General features: G+C 46.2%; 1 protein-coding gene and 1 long non-coding RNA gene across 2 annotated transcripts in view; one reads left to right on the top strand and one right to left on the bottom strand.

The window, feature by feature from the left end:
* Nucleotides 1-275: 275 nt before the first annotated feature.
* Nucleotides 276-8,774, bottom strand: SFRP2 (secreted frizzled related protein 2). Its single transcript, XM_019722455.3, has 3 exons — nt 7,836-8,774; nt 5,347-5,427; nt 276-1,449 (listed from the first exon to the last, which is right to left on the bottom strand). Exons 1-3 carry the CDS (start codon nt 8,332-8,334, stop codon nt 1,145-1,147), a joined length of 885 nt encoding a protein of 294 aa, XP_019578014.1. The 5' UTR covers nt 8,335-8,774; the 3' UTR covers nt 276-1,144.
* Nucleotides 8,775-8,989: 215 nt separating this feature from the next.
* The window catches only part of LOC141572733 (uncharacterized), a 256,279-nt gene continuing 245,904 nt past the window's right edge, over nt 8,990-19,364 (top strand). The window contains exon 1 of the long non-coding RNA XR_012498174.2: nt 8,990-9,746. This is a non-coding gene — a long non-coding RNA (uncharacterized LOC141572733). The remainder of the gene's footprint in view (nt 9,747-19,364) is intronic.

Genomic DNA, 19,364 nt, shown 5'->3' with positions numbered 1-19,364 from the left:
GCCATATAGTTCCAATCAATCTGCTGAGAAGGGACAAAAGCAGCAAAATCCTTTGCAGAACCTGCAAATCTCTGCCTCCCTGCAGGGTCCGCAGCATAAAAATCTGTGAGATGAAAGCACAAAACGGGCTGAGTGGTGTATGGGGCAGATACTTTGAGTCACTTAAGAAAGATACTTCACACTGGGAAGGATGGGCCTCAGGAAAAAGGAGGTGACCACTCTTATACAGGTCCCTTCCCAATTCCTTCTATGAAGAAAAGACAGAAGACAAAGAGTAGGCAAAACAGGATGTCAAGTTTATATACAAGAATATAATGTTTATCTGAAATATTTACAGTGTTGGTTAAAGCAATATTTTTACAACTTTTTAAGGTCAACTACTATGTATATTACAGGTAAGCTACAATGGTTTAATTTGCAAAGTTAAGTAAAAAAAATGTTTTAAACAAAGCTTAAAGTATTCAGGTCAATTATAAAATTTGTCTGTTGTGCCCTTTACTCGAAGAAATCATGCTATGATGGTTAACGTGCTTTTTATAAATGGAAGTACTCTACCTGGAAATGCAATACATGCTACAGTTGTTGTTCCCAACGAGGGTGTAAAATGATAAGTGAATTGTTATAAGACTTAGGAACTGAGTCTCAGGCTGGAGCTGAGATGTTGAGATAACAGCCAGCTTTATCTCAACCAGGTTTGTGACCCACAACAGTTTGGGCCACATACAAAAATGAAGCTATTTGTGGGTTATGGCAACCTCAGCGGAAAGTGAAAATCATGTGACCCAAACCAGAGGAAAAATAATCAGACCCAAGTCACAGTTGCATCTATTCAAAACTAGCTTTAAAGTGAGCTATTTTAAAACTTCATAAAAATATGCATGATTTTATTCATTTGAATATTTCTACAAGATTTGGGGGGTTTTTCCTTTATGTGAAAACAGCTATCCATTCCTGAGGCCTCCTAAGGCCTTACATCTCAGGAAAGGCTGGGGGTGCAAATGTGCAAAAGGCGGGGGGGACACTGCTCCAGGCTGGGGCTGGAGCTGAAGGGACTGTGCTTGGGATACGAGAGCTGAGGCCTCGGAGTGGAAATGGTCAGCTGAGCCCTGGAGCTGGCCTGTCCGGAGCAACCTAGGCGCCTGAACTAGCACTGCAGCTTGCGGATGCTGCGGGAGATGCGCTTGAACTCTCTCTGCCCCTTCTGCCACCGCTTCACCGAGGTGATCACCAGCTCCCCACCCAGTTTCTGTCCCATGACCAGATAGGGCGCGTTGATGTCATTCATCTCCTCGCAGGTGCACTGCAAGCTGTCTTTGAGCCACAGCACCGACTTCTTCAGGTCCCTTTCCGATACACCGTTCAGCTTATAAATGGTCTTGCTCTTGGTCTCCAGGATGATTTTGGTATCTCTGTTGATGTAGGTTATCTCCTTCACTTTTATTTTCAGTGCTACCAAGACAAAAGGAGACGGAATCACACCAGTGATAAGGAGGGGACGCAGTATGGATTGGGAGCCTCCTTCACCCCATTCCACTGCCTATTGGTGTGACCTGGCTTGGGGGGGAAGGAAGCAGGCCTTCCTCCAGTTAGACTGTGAGGGGCTGCGTTGGGGGGTTGGGAGCTGCGGACAGCAGGTGGCTCCGTTTCTAAAGCTTCAAAGGTTTTGCCAGGAAACTCCCTTTGCAGGATTCAACTCTCCTAGCCCTCCTTGTGTTTGTGTGTAGGTCGCATGTGGTTTGTGCTCTCAACAAATGACTTCCCCTATTGGAAACGTCAGCATGAAAAGAAATGCCTGATTCTTTGGTGAAACGTGATCCTTCTGTGGCCATAAGCTTTAAACTCAATTTATTACGTCAGAGAGGTTTTTGGACAAACCTGTAAGGAAATTATATCACACAATCATTGTTTTCTAAAGAACAGACTACAGGGAAGGAGAATTGATCTTACAGCTGCATTTGATTTGGTAAAGCAACTAGGAGAAAAATATCCAAGACTCTTTTTAAGAGCACATGTGTAGCTGTAAAAGTGTTTTTCTGAAGACCTCATCCTCATATGCTATCATTTGCCTGTCCAAGGCCAGGGCGTTTACAGATCATATATGTACTGTTTCCAAAATGGATATTAGACTCATTAGAATGCTAAGACCAAAAGTAAGTGGTTTACATAAAAGACACATTTTATAGTCATAAACAGTATGCTTTGGGAAAGAAAACCCTACAATCACACATGCTGGAATTACATTTCAAGAATCCATGAAGGCAGGGCAAGTATAGAATTTTAAGATTGGAAGAAATCATCTAGTTAAAATCTCTTGTTGGTACAGGAAGAATCTGAAATCCAGAGACGTGTAGGAGGTCCCTCAGTTAGGTGGTGTCCCAGCTGAGTCTAGTTCTCAGAACGCTGGTTCCTCTCCTCTCCCCCCCCCCCCCCATGACATCATTGTAGTCTCGGAAGGCAACTTCCAATTTCTTGTCCTGGTTGGAGCATTAACTCGCCTGTGATGGGTGATGTGTCCTAAGACCCTTGGTGCCATTGGCAATTGTTCTGTTTAGATGATGTGCAAGTGTGAACTTCCTGACTTTGACGGAGTTTAATGCATTTTGTAAATTATTAACAGAGGAAGAGTTTTGTGTGTGTGTATAGGTGCTTTGGGGGTTTCTTTCTTTCTTAGAAAGAGAATTTGACTTAAGCATGGCTTTTCCCGTCAACTGGGAAATGACCAAAGCTCAACCAGGTAAATCAAGGACGCTGTGATTTAACCAACCAATGTTCTATCTGATATGCATCTGAACCACATGACTGAGTTCTCAGGGTTTATGAGTCTTAAATCCTGGAACAACTCACATGGAAGCGTAACATGTTCCTGTGGCCTCTGGGTAAAGGGTGGGAGGTGGGGACAATATGACAGAAATGATTGTACGTTGCGTGGGAGTCCTATCTACAACACAGATAGGGCATGTGTGAGCTCTCACCTAGTCAAATTAAATATTTTTGAACTCCAAAATCAGAAAAATCATCACTTTTAACCAGAGGAAAGGTTTATTAGTCATATTTCTCTAGCTTTAAAATAACCAACTCCGCAAAAGTTTACCATGGGAAAACATCAGGCATTAACTCCCCGGATTTTCAGCTGGGACCGAGCATAGGGAATCAAAGCCTCAGAGTAACTTTTCTTGCCCTGGAAGATGTGAATGGGGAGGCAGGGTGTGGGTAGGAAGCAGTGGGGACACTATGTGACCCAGCAATAGGTTGTATACACTTTGGGCCTTCCTGTCTTTGCCGGTACTTTTGCCCCTGAAATAAGGAATGCCGTGGGGGAAGAGTGTGATGTTAAATAAATCCGATTTCTACCCTTGTTCTTTTTACCCTTCCATTACTCCCCCAAAGTACAGAGGCAACATGGATTACTGCTTATAAACCAGGAGTATATGATGTACTTCCTACAATTCAGTTCATTATTCTTTTTGCGACAAAATGAACGTGGGGAAATAGAAAACAATACTTGTACAGAATCTACATGTGTGATACTTTAAGTGTAATGACTTCCATGTTGTTTGGAAAGGCTTTCTCCTCTAAGGACAGACTAGCACACACACCCATTTTTTGAGGGCCCAAGTCTTGTACAGCATTCTCAGGAAGGAGGTCTTCTGTAAGATAAACCACAATGCACGCAATGAATGCATGCGAGGGCGCACACATGTGTGTGTGTGTGTTGTGTGTTCCCTAAATGAACTGTTTTGGAGCCTCGGGATAAACAGGTTTTTCATGGAAGTCAGGAGAGGTCTGTATTAGATCTAGTGCAAAGGACATAAGCTGTCAGAAGAAAATGACATTTTATGTAAATTTTAATATAAATTTTATTCACATTATTTTTCTATCTTGCCCTTAATCAAATATTATAGCACGGAAGCTGTGGTTTGGTAAGGCCCTGGAGGTTTGGGATTACTGACCAGCGTGCCCGGCCCTCAGCTACTCTGAGACGTGTATGTATTTGAATATAGACATAGGAAACCCTCTCATCCCTTTTGTGGCTCTTGCTGAGGGGAAGGAGTGATTAGGACTTAGGAGTTGCAGCCTTTCTTTTTCCCTTCTTTGTCAGTGTGAAGCTTTTCCGAAAGCTGTGGCTCTGGTTGTTCTGGCACCAGCTAAGGTTAAACCCAGAGCACTTCCTAGAAGAGACCTGGGGTTGTAAGGAGCAGTGATTGGATTGTTCCCAGAGTTTCAGGGACCCGACGAGGCCTGAGATTTCTGAGAGGGTATTCCTTAATTGTGGGAGCAGGAGTGACTTCTCTCAGTCTCAAGGACTTTGTTGAGGATGTAGAAATATTAATCGAGGTCTGTTAGAGTCCACTATTGTTTGATAGAGCATGAACGGCACCTGTTTACCAGTAAGTTCAGCCTCTGCCTGCATAAATGATTCTAAGGGGTACCAACCACTTCAACACATCAAAAGGTGCCTGTTTTTAGAATGGAACGAAAGCCAGAATGCCTAAGGAATCTGGGTAAAGTTCTCGGCTACTGTCAGCTATGAATTGAGTATCGATCCCGTGTCTAGCCGGGCTCCTGCCCTCACCTCGGAGGCCTAAGAATAACAGCTGTGGTGCTGATGGAGTCCTGTGGGGACAGTTTCTAACTCTCTTTCCTCTTATAATACTCTCTTGAGGGTGGTGACTTACCCTCCATGGAACTTGGGTAACAGATCACATGCATTGTTTATTGTTCCTAAGCACCACGCTATCATGGTATCTTTCATGTATTTTGCCAAAGCAAATTTCTAAGCTTTATTTATTCTTTTTTAAATTTAAGGAACCCCCTTCAAGTGTTAACCAGTACCTTGGATATATTCACTAATGGTGTAACACTACAGTGTCAAGTATTATGAATCAAGTAAGAATATTTCTGTTTGGCACTGGAGTACATTTTCATTTGTGGCCAACTGAATGCTTTGAGTGTGTTTTGCTGGGGCTAATATTTATGTTTCCATACCTGGTGCACATGTCAAGTGTCAGAAAGAGAACATGGCCCAGGATTAGGCTCGTTGGCAAGAAAAAGCCAAAGTGAAATGGACAATGTGACATTGAAAAATTCGTAATTTGAATAATTCTCATTATTTGATGCTTAACAAAACAACGAATCTCACCTAAAAAGATACAACTGAATACAAGATAGTTACATAGGGAGGAAACTAGGATATAGCAAGTTAAATAATTTTAGGAAAGATGAATGGTGATAGTATTTTACCCAACCTTTATCAAATAACATCTTAATTATTTGCACCTTTAAGTTTTAGTGGTAAATACAACTTTTGAATGTGAAATCTTTTGTTGTTGGTGGTGTATTACTTACCAAAATCATTTTTACAAAGAGTTTCCATTATGTCGTTGTCATCCTCATTTTTATTTTTGCAGGCTTCACATACCTTCGGAGCTAGAAAGGTGAAAAATTAGTAAGTTTGCTTAAAAGGGGACCGCAGGTAGAGTTTGTAAATAACTCACAGGGGCTCACCCAGGCAAGAGTAGCAATTGTCTTACAAGACTCCAGCTCTGCCTCCTTTATCCAAGAAGGATTAGTCATTCCTAAGAAGTCTCCCATGCCTGCCATTTTTTTGAGGGGCAAAAATGCCCATATGCTGTGTTTAATCAATAGTCACTCCCAAAGAAAAAGGGCACTGGGGGCACAGTGTGCACGTACAGCTACAGTTAACGGGGATGGGTTGTAGCTTTTTAGCTCTTCTTCCCCACCCCTGGACAAACTCAGTCTCTGAAAGAGTTGTTCATTCCCAAAGGCTCTCTGAGAAGGAAACACCAGAAGGTTCTTGAGGATTTTGGAAAACATAACCACAACGTACGGCTAAAAGATTCTTTCTTGGCTGCAGGGCACGAGCACAGCCATGTCTGTGCTGGGCTCTTTAGCAGAGCTGTGCCTCAGGAGAGTCATTTCAAGATCTTTTAAAGTTTGGACAGGGAGAAGTGGCTAGTGGTGTAAAGGTCACAGAGGGGCTCTTTCTCACCTTGGAAACACACCCCAATAAGTCCAACAACCTGCTCTAACTGGCTGTGTCTGTATCACCTTGTGCTTCCTGCCAAATGCATGCTTGAGTCCAGCAGCATGTATTTCATTGTTATCTTTGTCCCTGGTGAAGGTTCTTCTTTCCCCTTTTTGTCCATTTCGAATTCTCAAAAACAAACAAAACAAAAAACAACCAGCCAAACAAACACGCGCACACACAGACACACACACACACACATACACACACCTTTTCCTGAAGCTAATCAAAGTTGAAGCAAATGGTCTCTGGGGTCTGACCAAACGTAGGAGTGTGCACTTGTACAATAATCAGAGAGACTACTAAGGATTCTTCTAGAAGAGCTGGATTTCTTAGGAAAAGGAAAACATACTCCCTTTCTCCCATTTGTAAATGTGTTAATTCTGTCTTTAAAATTTAGGTGAAATTTGATTTCATTAACACAAAATAGAATTTTCACAGAAAAAAACTTCACGTAACTCATGATTGAAGAGTTATTTATCAAGTTAGAAAAAAATGGCAGAGCATAATTTGAAGAACGTAAACTTTTATTTTGAAGGGAGAAAATGGCTTCTGGGAGAAAGGTAGTGTAATGTTGGTGCTGATAGTGGAAAGAAATAAAAACAAACTGCAACACACATAAAACTGCCCTTAACTCCCCTCACTCAAACAAAATGAAACATTTCCAATTAGGAGCTCTAGGAATGTATATAAAATGTTACTAACCTGTATTGGTTGGTCTGTGGTGTATGTTGGACAAATGTTTGAAATATGCCAAACATTTGCAATAAATTAGAAATCTAACCAATAAGATGATTGCACATTCATGGTGCCTGCCAGGAAAGATTGCTAAGCAACTTTGCATTTTCTTTAACTAATGATGGCTGTAGGAAAACAATTAGAGATTGAAAGGGAGATGCTGCTGGAGCCCTGAAAGGGATTACAAGCCCCCTTTCCATCCCAGGAGGACCTAAATCAGCTCAGACACATTGTATATGTTTTCCTTTCAGGAAGAATATCAAGAGCCCATGAGGTTTTCATTGCTTTGATGGTTTTTGCACAGGAACTCCCCCTCTGTTTTCTAAAAACTTGGGAAACTCTCTTTTGCATGATTTTCTCCAGTTAATTAAAACCACTCCCAAGATAAAAGCTGAATTGTGATAGAAAATGTTCCCTGGAGATCCCCTTTATGCCCTCTTCCTTAGACACCTGGGCAGTTACAACAAATGCTCAATTTTCAACCCACTCCGAGCCAGTCCTGCTTTTATTTCCCAAACTTACATCCCCAAAGACCAAAAAGTACCTTAGAAGACTGCATGTTTTGTGGATTTTGGCTGTCCTGTCTGTATGGGAATGTTCCAGTGCCTAGAATCCTGCCCAGCGGTAAGAACGTGCTGCACGAGGCTGAGCGAGGAGCCTGCCCAGATGCTCACCGTCAACAACTCCACGCGGGACCATTTCCAACGCTCTCAAAATTTCGGCCTCCCTGCTAGCATCTTTAAAAATAATTATGTATCTACTATAAGGAAAAGATGCCGTTCAGTTCTTCGTTTTCGTTCTTTTTTTTAACTGTCCCTAAGAAAGAGCAACTGGTGTAACTCGGGAAGGGAATTAGAGGCTGGGGTGTGTGTGGGGAGGTTGTCTCATATTTGTCACGATGACACACCAGGGCAAGGAGAGCGTCTGCCCCCCGCCCAGGACTGGCACCCCAGGCGGGTACGCATCCGGACGTGGGGCGGGCCTTGGGATTCCCCCCTCACCCAAAGCCTTAGCGGAGCTGGGAGGAGGGGAAATAGGGAGTAAGGCTTACCTTCCTCGGTGGCCGGCAGGAGGTGGTCGCTGCTAGCGAGGGGGATGCAAAGGTCGTTGTCCTGGGGGAAACGGTCGCACTCGAGCATGTCGGGCCAGGGGAAGCCGAAGGCTGACATGACCGGAGCGCAGCGGTCCTTCACCTGCACGCAGAGCGAGTGGCAGGGCTGAATGGTTTCGTCCAGGTCATCGAGGCAGACCGGGGCGAAGAGCGAGCACAGGAACTTCTTGGTGTCCGGGTGGCACTGCTTCATGACCAGCGGGATCCAGGCGCCCGCCTGCTCCAGCACCTCCTTCATGGTCTCGTGGCCCAGCAGGTTGGGCAGCCGCATGTTCTGGTATTCTATGCCGTGGCATAGCTGCAGGTTGGCCGGGATGGGCTTGCAATTGCTGCGCTTGTAGGAGAAGTCGGGCTGGCCGAAGAAGAGCCCGCGCGCAGAGCCCAAGCAGCAGTGCGAGGCGAGGACCAGCAACAGCAGCGAGCCGGGGCCCTGCGGCATCGTGGGCGCGCGACCCCCGGGGGGGCGGAGGGAACGGAACCGGGGAAGTGCGAGACGGCCGGGGCCCGAGCTTGTCCCGGGCTGGCTCGCTCGCTTGGCGCGGCTCGGGGGCCTGGAAAGCGGGCGGCGGGACCGCCGAGAGGCCGGGCGCGGGCAGAACTGCGCGGCGAGGCGCTCTCCGCTCGGCTTCGTGCAGCAAGCCGGCGTGCAGCTCCGGGGGGGCTCCGACCCGGGGAAGTAGTGAACGGCTGTTGGGGCCCAGCCAGAGTTTTCTTGGCCTTTTTTATGCAAATCTGGAGGTGGGGGGAGCAAGGGAGGAGCCAGTGGAGAGTAATCTGAGGAGGGTTGGTCACTACTCTCTTGGTCTGGTTTTCCTTTGAGAATGCCCCTCACGCGCTCCCTGGAAGGAAATTTTGGCTGTCTCCCAAACCCCCCTTCAGATGCTGCCGAGCGCGCGCGCTCTAGGATCGTTTTAAACAACAAACAAACAAATAGACGAGCCTGGCAGCTGCGTCCCAACAGTGAGCGTGCTGGGCGCGGGCTGCGGGAGATCGTGGGGTGCCCGGGACGCGGTGGGCGGCCTCCCCGCCAGGTCCCAGCAGGAACGCGCTCCGCCCCCCGCGAGGCCCCGGCCAGGGTTTGCTTGACCCCAAGCTGAAGTTCCTGTTCTGCCCCCGGGGTTGCGCGGCGGAACTGCATCCCTGGGCGCGAACCCGCAGACGTCGTGGTCTTTGTGCCCTCGACTTGCGCCGGGACTTGCCGGTCCCAGGCCTCCTCCGTGAGCTTGGTTTCCTTTGGAATCTCCAGCTACAGTTACCAACCTGTCCTATGCTGTACTGTGTGCTCCCCCTGCCCTTGTAAAAATCAGACTATCAGTGAGTCGTAGGAGCAAAACTTTGACATGGAAAAAAAAAACCAAAAAAACATTGGGGATGTTATTTTGCTGGGGCGAAGATAGGTTTTGCTGTTGCGGAAACACCTCTACAGAGTCTCGTGTGAATCACACACGCCTGCCACCATTTCCCGGTTTGAGAGACCTGTTCTTCCTTAAATGAATGGGATGACTCTTGGCGCGAAGGCGTCACCGGCCCTAACACACAGTCCTCGCAGCGGGGCTCTCAGGAAAGCCAGACGACGTGCCCCAGGGCACGGTTTGAAAGGACTAGGGCTGGGCTCAAGGGACTGGCAGAGAATGAGCCAGGTGGGCAGACTGGGAAGGGGTGGGGGTGGGCAGAGGAGGGAGCCCTGCCTAGAGATCAACAAGCGCTAGTCGTGGCCTTGCCAGAGTTGGTTCTTTCGTCCTATATATGCCGGTCGGCACGGTGCTGGGCGCCCCGTGTGCAGAGGTGAACAAACATGCCGGCTTCTGCCCTTGTGGTCTGGAGCTCTAGTGCCCCTGGGAACCGCAAACGGTGAGTTCTTAGCTGTAAACTGGGACTGGGGTGCTAGCAGAGGGAACGTGTGTGATTGGGGGGTGGGGGGGCTCTTTTCCTCTTGCCGCTCCAAGTGTCCCCTAGAGGCATGTCGTCTCCGCCCCCTCAGCTCCCCTAGAGGGGTGGCGGTGCAGGTCCAAAGAGATAATCCCGGATGAGCGAGCCCTCCAAAGTTCTTTCATATGTAAGGTGGGAGCATTGTTATTACTTCCCGGCCATTCGGAGCCGTGGGCAGGCCCTATCCGCAGTCTCCCTACTTCCCTCCTCCCGGAAAGAGGACTTGTCCTTGACGACGGCTCCCCAGGTCCAAGTCGCCTGGTTCGCTTTGTGGTCCCATTGCTTAGAAAAGGGGATTAATTTGGGTGGTGAAAGCCCCATTCTGTTATCTCCTACTCCGTTCTGGCCGTAAACACACAGGGAAAATCGCCATCTGGAGGGAGAGCATCTTCTGGACTTCAAGAACGGGTCCCTAAAAGACAGCTTCCATCTTTTGTGCTTTGACACGGGTGCAGCTTTGCCGGGCAAGGGCCGGGGAGGCAGCAAAAGGCCGTTCCTCCGCGGGATTGATTCTGGGCCTTTTAGTTTCTAACTAAAATCCCAAGAGTCCGAAAATCCCGCGTTCCCAACACACTATTTTGAAAATAAACCACAAATGCAACGGAAGCATTCCGAATCAACTAGAACTTGAGTTGGGAGAGACTTGGGCCCAGAGATAGGATGAGGGCCATACTGCATTCACCCCTCCAGCCCCAACGCCCTCCCCGGGGGCGCCTCGGTCCCTAACAGCCCCTAGCACGAACCGGGCTCTAGGAGCCCAGAGCCGGTCCGGCGTGTTTGAGGAGGGGCACCACCGCATACCCGGGAGTGGCACAGACTCAGGAGCCCCGCTGGCCCGCGCGGCTGGAAGTATTGTTTCGGGAGCCCGCGCGGCCCCATTGGCCGCCAGGGGGCGCCAGGAGCCTCAGTGGAGTTTCCAACCCGTCGCGCCTACAGTCGTGTTCTGGCCTGCGTGGTTCCTGGTCCCGCGGCCCTCCTCGCTCCCGCGCCACCCAGCCTCGACTTCACCCTGCACTGGCTGCGTCTTCTTCCCTACCTCGGGTCGCGCTCCACTCCCTTTCCTTCTCTGCTCTTTAGTGCCGGGGAAAATGTGTGTCCGCGTGACAGACGCCCCCGCGAGACAAGCTGATTGGGGGGGACAGGAAAATCACCTCCCACGGAGGTTGCAATGCGAGCGCGGACCTTGCGAAAAGCGCACGAAAGCGGATGCTTGGTGACTGTCGCGGCGCGCCTCCCCAGCCGGGGTCGCTGTGCAACCGCAGAGAGACACGCACACGTGGTGCAGCCACGCCGCGGCACCTTCATTCGCCCGAACTCCTCTGCACTCCGGGTTGGCCCTCGTGCCTACCGGTCTCTGCAGATCCTTGTCGCTTATCCAAAGGCTTTTGCTTTTACAAACCGAGAATCAATGCTTACCACCCCCATCCCCGGTTCATTTAGTACTTGCCCGTTTTTAGGAACCGAAACTATTCATCCAAACCCAGGGTAAGTGGTGGTGTGTGCTCACTCCTCCCGGCAGCCTGCTTAAAGGGGGCTGCCTGCCCTGGGTAGCTGGCGATGGAGTTGGACCTCTGCCCACCCCCCACCACACACTCCACCAACAACATCCCACCCAAATGCTGAAGGCCTGAAGAACACCCTCGACAATCCGTGTTCCCGATTTGGCCCTCAGCTCTGCTTGAATGATTCCGATTGTCTAGGCGCAGAAGACTCAAGAGGCACAAAGAAAATTTCCGCCGACTTCGCCAGAACAATTCGGCTGTGGTAGTAAAGGAGTTTCTGGGCCAGTAGGACCCTTGCTCTCATGCTCAGACATTTTGTCCTGAGGGAGGGGTCTCAGACCCCTGCGTCTCCTCTGCATCTGTGGAGAGCCGGGGAAACGGAACCTCCCACTCCCACTCGCAAATACGAAAGTTAAGGCATATGTACTCATTTCTGAGAGGGAGTGCAAGCAAGAAAGGGGAGAACAAGTGTATGCCAATTTCTTAATTCTCAAAATCCAGCACCGGTTATGAAGGGGCAGCCTCAAATTGGAAACAAGCTTCTTAGCCCCAAATGACTGTACCCCTGACCTGACCTTCCTTTTGATCGGAAAGCTTGGGTTTCCCTGTGTTATATTGCACAAGGGTCTCAGAGGTCTGGGGAGGTTCTTGCTAAATGTTAAAATGTAGCACAGTATTTTGCAGACACAGCTGTAACCCGGCGAGCTTGACTTGAACACAACCGGATAAGTTTAGCCAACTGCAAAGAAGAAACCAACATGTAATTAACCAAATAATGTATATAAGTAATGGGTAGGCCTCCGTTGGGGAGACAGCTTTGTATGTGAATCCCATCTCTCTTTTACTTGCTGCAAGTAAATAAAACTATCCACAAACGCTTCTGTTTGAATAGAACACGCCAAGCAACATACCCCGTTGGTTCGATAACACCTGCTCCTTATTAAAAGGCACGGCCTTTTCTGAGGCTTTAAACCTTTATAGCAACTTCTGAGTCAGGTAGGATGCATTTAGCTAGGGCAGGCCCAGAGCCTCCTGGGGAGACTGCATGCGCGCACCCACGCCAAGAGGCTGCACTAACAGACTGCGGACCCCATGTCTGCTGAAATCCTCACTGTCAGCGGGCAGATGGGTGTGACTATTATCATTTTGCAAATTCGTAAGTAGTTACGAGAATACAGAGGCACGGAGGGGTTAAGTGGCTGGAACCGGATCACACCGTGAGGGTCCAGCTGCTGGTGTTACACGGGCTGGCTTTGGGGACGCATCTTCACCTGTTGGGTGTTTCCCAACAGTGCTGCTGCTTGGCTTTCATCTACAGGCAGGCAGGCTGGCCAGGTGGGTGACGTCACTTTCTCCTCCTGGGACTGTCCCAGGCCATCACTGTCCTGGTAGGGCGGTGTGGCGCGCCAGCCCGAGCTTCTGTCGGTGGGATTCGCGGCAGCCATCTGGGGGCGCCATTTCCCAAACAGATGGTTCCACGAGGGTTTCAAGTCGGCTTCCTTTACGTGGTTGAGGCTCTGAGATCGTTCACATTTTACGTGTTGGGTGTTTGAGGCCGTCTTTTGTGAGGGGGAGGGGCGGTGGATGGGTTACTACGTACATTCTTTCGCCTTTGACCCTCCCGGCACCCGCGCCCCGCTGCGAGGAAGCGGTCCGCGATACATGGGAAGCTTCCCCCGCCAAAGCACGCGGCGCAGGTGCCCGCAGCTCCCTGGCCGCGCGCTCTGGGCTCTCTCGGACCCCAAAGGGTAGGACTCAGATTTCCGGTACGGAGGTACCGCCCTGTGAAGAAGGGAGAGCCTTTGCCTTGCATATTAAGAAGAGTCAAGACTAAGGGCGGACAGTTTACTAAGTGCTAACCCACGCAGTAGCGTGTATCTCCTTTAAGATTTCAAGGGGCCGGCGGGGCCCAGATCGGAGCTGGAAAAGCAAACGAAGGTTCTGGCTCGGCCGGTGCGGGGGCCACGAGGGAGGCCTGGCGCTTGCCATGCCCGCTGTCCCCGTCCCCGCCGAGGCCGATGTGGGGGCTCGACGCCCCCTTTACCGGGAGATAAAAGCTGGCCCAGGAAGGGCGTGGAATGGGCAGTGGAGACCAAGGCTGCGGTGGGCGCTCTGCCGGACTCAGGGCGCAGGGCGCAGGGTGACAGCTCCCTGGGGCGAAGCAGGAGCCACCCCAGGCCCCTACCCACGGGCCACCTGGCTGAGAAGGAGGCCGCCTGGGGAGAGCTGTAATTGCGCAAGGCTCTGTGAGCTCTCTGGTTGCTGTGTCCTAAGCCAGTGTGAACCCCTCAAGTTCCCGAGGCCTCTTTGTACCAAGTACAGCGAACATGCCCTTTGAGAAAGGCCTGAAAGCCATGGATGGATGCTTAGGAGCTCAGTAAAAGGGCTAAAAACAGTTGCTCCAAAATGATTTAAAAATAAAATACACCTAAAGTGATCGTCTGCTACTGCAACATGATTTTCTTGTGCTTCCCCAGCCACATGAGGGTTTTAGTCAACAGATGACGTGGACAGACCGAGAAAGCTGTTTTATAGTACTGTGCTTTTCTCAGAACATCTAGAGGCACATCATGGAGACTGTGATTGGTGCCCTGGGAGAGACCAATTTCCACTTCTGCTAGTATTATTCTCTCAACAAGAAAATGACCCTAGATATTGGAGAGAAAGGATGAGGCTAGTGTGTGGCATGTCCTACTAGTGCATCCCTAGGCTGCTTCTATTTCAAAAACAAAAACAACTGACCAAACAAAAACACCTGGGGGAGTAAGTTCAGTGACACGGACCTCTGGAAAGGAAATTCCATTTTTGTTTAGTGCACATATCCTCTCCAGCCACCTTATGTTTACAGCATAAGGTCTCAAATTTGCTGGACCAGTAGTAATTCCTTGGTCTTTGGGGTTCAAAATTTTGAAATTCCTGTCAACTGTGTACACCTAGTTTATTTTGCACTCTGAATTAAAGAAATATTTATTGAGCACCTCTGATATGCAAGGAACTCTGCCAGATATTTATTCTTTCCCCTTCCCTGCCTCTTTCTCCCCAATTTCTGTGTCTTTTTCTCAGGTTCCAGTAGTTTATTGCTCACTGATGTGTTGCATCTGCCGATGAGACTCTTGAAATGAAGCATCTCCTAATTGCTCACATTAGGAAATCCTGAATGGAAACAGCAAAATCCCAAGGCCATTCATAGAGGGTGGTCCAGAAGCCACAGAGTGTCTCTGGGAAGAAAGACCTGCTCCATTGTCTGATCTGAACAGCAGGGGTCGGTGGCTAAGCTGGTGTTTCACTCTGGTGGGAATTTATTGCCATCAGATAAGAGCACAAAGTCAATACAACAAAGCCTGTTGGCTCTAAAGCAACAGATGGAATCTGAATTCCTGCACACATGTACGATCTTTCCAGAGACAAATCCCAGAATAAAAAGCCCTTTGTCATTCTTACTGAACCGACTTTTAGGGACACCTTTCCATATTCTGTGTTTTGGTCTTTCTCTATAAGTTTTATGCTGCCCAAACTAAGAAATTTGACAGATACGTTAAAGGGATTCATCCTTTTATGACATATTCAGCTTCAGTAAGTCACAGGTATTCACAGCAACAAACAAATATGTAAATTAGAAAAAAGTATTTGTTTTTGGTTGATGTAGGGCTAATAGTGTAACTTGTATAACTGTAGTAACTATTGTGTAACTGGCATAAATAGTGTAACTAGTGTAACTATAGTATGCAGCATACACAGACTCAGCACTCTGAATTCATCGGCACTAAATGTTAACAAAGTTTCATTAGTAAGCCTAATATTAATAGTTTGTATATCTCCAGTGGTATAATGGGAAGTGAAATATAACATAGAAATAACATTTTCAAATATCAAATTGGGCGTATAACGGGCAGGCTATGAAGGGTCTCGTGATCATTTTACCCATGATGTTCACAGCTTAGTTTCCCTGGTTTCCTTGAAATCTTAGTTTAAGAAATTCAAAACAAATTCAGCCCTGGAAGAAAAAAGAAAGAAAAGACTGCTTTTATAAGTACAGTTATTTTATTATTGTTTGTACTAGTTCAGAAACCCTTTCCCATGCCCAAGTTTGTCTGGATTAGAGTTTCAAAGTGAGCAAGATTGTCTGAGGTTTTCTATTATCAATTCTTCCCTGGAATAAATACTGAAAACACATTTTTACTATCTTCTATTTGGTACTATGAAGTTGAAACATTTTGCTTATTATGCTAGTTATAGTTCCATGCAGAGGAGTTAGGTAAGGTAGGGTGGGGGGAGGGAAAAGGGGGTCAGTCTTGCTTGTCTCAAAACCAGATTTCTTTCATTTTGAATGTGTGTGTGTGTGTGTGTGTGTGTGTATGAGAGAGAGAGAGACAGAGACAGAGAGAGAGACAGAGACAGAGAGAAAGGGAGAGAGAGAGAGAGAGAGAGAGAGAGAGAGAGAGAGAGAGAGAGAGAGAGAGAGAGACTGACGCAGGTAGTCCTTGGGATGATTTCCATAGAATGTTACCATGTTATCACAGGCAGGACAAATAATTCTGCCCTGCCTCTTCTCTTTAACCATTGATGATGTAATTAGTAGCCTAATGCATTAAAGAATGAATTCCTAAAGTTCCTTGGGGTTTAATTCATCCATCCAATCAGAAGATATTGGGCCTCTACCATCCACTATGGGGGAAATCAAAAGGTTAGTATTTGTAGGTTAAAATAGGATTTCAATTTATCTGCATTTAAGTTAAAGGTGAAGATGGCACATATTTCTAAGGATAAAGACATTTTCCCATTACACTTGGATAAAGGGCTATGGAGGCTATGAAGGTCCTCGCAGAGTGAAATATGTGTTGCTAGGGGAAGGAATAACAAAGACCAAAGCTAATGATCATTTTGTGGATCATGTATGAGAACCTTAGTTGCTTTTTGTATTGTGATAGAACATAGTTTTTTACATTCATAAGCCTTATTAGGAAGCAGACAATCAAAAAAACCTTCTGTAAAAGATCTTGCGAGATCTGTTCCTTGCCCTCACAGAAGACCAATTGAAATGAACAAAGGGAGATTGCATTCTGTCCAGTTTATAAATTCACTTTCAGAGAAGAATATTCAGCATCTAATAACCCTAAATTCTAATAAATACAAGGGAAATTCTCATTAACCCCAGATAAGTGATGTATCCTGCATAGTTGCATTTCCCAAATCAATAGCAGACAATTGGATAGAAGACTAAAGGAAATAGATGGAAAATTCAATCAAGTTAGAATGAAACTTTCATTTTTACTCATGAATTGCTTTCCCTCCCCAAATGCTTCTTTGTTGTTTATAAAAGAAATACATGTAAAAAATTCAGGCAACACGGAAATTATAAAAAGAAAAATGGAAATCTCTTTAATTTCACTGCCCAGATCTACCAAAAAAATGTGAAAAATAGTTGTATTCTTCTAATTTAAGAGAAAAGGAATATACACAAAGTTTTATAAAAATCCAGTCACATGATACTGTTTGCAATAACTTTCCGTATGTCAGCCAATGGAAATCTATGTCATAATAAATTACCTTTGAATATAGTATTCGACCCATATTCAATTTCACGAGTGGATTTCCCTGTATTGATTGATGTTTCCTCTCCAGTTTCTTACCAGTTCATAAGTGGCAGTGCTTTTGTAGCAGCTGGCTTATGTAAATATATCATGATTAAGATGGGTCAGGGTAAGCACCTCAGGGTCTAGATGTGGAAGTTTGATCATAATAGCTTTTGTCACTTAGCTAGATAGGCCACAGCTCTGGAACCGTTTTTCTTGTATTTCTCAATATGATATTTCCCACACCAACTTGGTTGAAAAGAGGAATTTTAGATTTGCCATGAAACAACAACAAAAAAAGACAAATGAGCTTTTCTGTTAACCTCAAAAATGGCATGGTTAGAATTTGAGATTGGTTTGCTCTTATTTTTCTGAGCCATTTTCCTCATTCATGTATTTCAAGTATTCCTTTGTGCAGAGAAGAATGTACTTTGGGAACCAGAACTTTCTGGTTCTGGGAGAAGATACTTGGAAGGTTCAGTTCTGCCTATCCTGAGGATGATCGACAGGGAAGGAGGGGGAAAGTTTAATCATAGTCGAGGGTTATCACTCCATGAGTTTATGTCATCTGGGAAAGGAATGTGTTCATTGTCGGGTATAGTTTTGGAGGAGGACAGGGCTTTTAGAGAAGTAAAGACAGTTGTACACTGATGTACACAAATTATCTTTCCCAGTGCTCCTTGTGCACATTAGTACTCATTTTCAGTAGTAGGGTTAACATGATGTTTGACCATTGGCAGAACGACTCATTTACTCAGGAATTACACATATGCAAATCACAGATCACATCCAATACTGTATCAGTCAGGATGGATTAGGTTATACTGCTGTAACAATCATCACCAAACAACAGAAGATTGTCTCTCACTCATGCTAAGTTTGCTGTGGGTTGAGGTGTCCTTCCAAGACCGTTGTTTTCCCAGCTCAGCATTGCCAGCTGCTTTATTTTATGGCACTTGCATATCAAGATGTGCTCCCATAATCACTTAATAGGCATAGAGGGGCTGGTGAGTCCATTACTAGAAGTTAAATACTTCCACTGGGAAGTGATACATGTCACTTTCACTCACATTCCATTGGCCAAAATCAGTAAGAAGGCCATCCCTCACTTTAGAGGGGTGGAATGTGCAGGCCTACTCTGTGGCTGGAAGTGGAGAAGAACTGGATATTAGGGAACAGAAGTAATGCCTACCACATATATGTATGCATTTCATATCTAATTCCATGCTTTGTGTAGTGCTTAAGTTACTATTGCTGATCAATAATTGTCAAGTGATGAGTAAATACTGGTAAGGTTTGTAGATTGACATGGTGCAAAGTTGGGGTTAGTGAAAACATTGACAACTGGAAAATATTACATGAACCTTTTTCTATGGTTATGCTATGATTTGTATCAGAACAGAATCTTTATGACAACCAGCTAAGTTATGATCTGATTCCATTGCATTTGTAACTGACATTGTCGGCTAACATGGAGAAATAAAAACAGGCCACTATTAGCAGGGCTAGGGGAATATAGAGCTGCTCCCTGAAACTGAGAGGCCTGAGCTGATGGGACTTGTAAAAGTTCATCTACATCTCTAATTGGCAATTTTAATGAACTCCTATAGGTGTTTCCTATAGGAATGCCTACAGGAAATAAGAGAATTACTGAAAGGAAACAACAAAGGAAATATGCTTTGCAAATACGTTTACATTATGTAGCTGAGAAAGAGAGTGCTTACAAGAATGTAACCTGGGAGAGCAAAAGTTTCTTTACGAAAGAAAATGACTTTTTGAATTAATTTCTTTTAATAAAATCCTTGAGCAAACTGAAATGTGTTGGAGCTATAGCTAGGAATAGATATTTATGATATATTTTGTATAACAAGCATGACTGGTCTTCATGGATTAGATTTTTTTTTTTTTTTTTGGCATTTTGAGGTGATCCAGCTATGAAAATACGTTCAATGAAATGTAAATTGCCAGGAAATTAGATAAAGACAGTAGATTGAGGGAAGGAAGATAAAGGAACCCTCTAAGCTATTTGGATGCTCTTGTTTCCCAGGGAAGGAGGAATGCCAAAAAGAGGAAGAACAGACCTCAAGACTCCCCAGGGGAGGGGAGTCAGAGTCTTTCTGTCACAGAGGGGGAAATGAGGATTGCAGATGTTTTCTTAGATTCTCTTCTTCAGCATAGTTACAACCCAAGAAAGTAAAGCCTGTGGTTTAATTTGATATCTATGTTTGGTACTGGGAGATATCAGCTTCTCCTAGGCTGATATCTGGGCAGACCGATAGTAAAATCGCAGACTGGGTTCCAACCTGAATTTACTGCTTTCTGGCTGTGAGATCCTGGACAAGTCACCTAAACTCTCCATGCCTCAGTTTCTTCATCTGTCAAATGGGATACTAATGCACCTATTGAGGATTGAAGGAGTACGTCACTTAGAAGTACGGAGTAAATATTTTATGTTTAGTGCTATT

Source organism: Rhinolophus sinicus, chromosome 15 (assembly GCF_057876585.1).
Source record: "Rhinolophus sinicus isolate RSI-liver-muscle chromosome 15, RSI-T2T, whole genome shotgun sequence".
Taxonomy (NCBI): domain Eukaryota; kingdom Metazoa; phylum Chordata; class Mammalia; order Chiroptera; family Rhinolophidae; genus Rhinolophus; species Rhinolophus sinicus.
The sequence above is the reverse complement of the archived record's forward strand: the minus strand, read 5'-3'. Positions and strand labels throughout refer to the sequence as shown.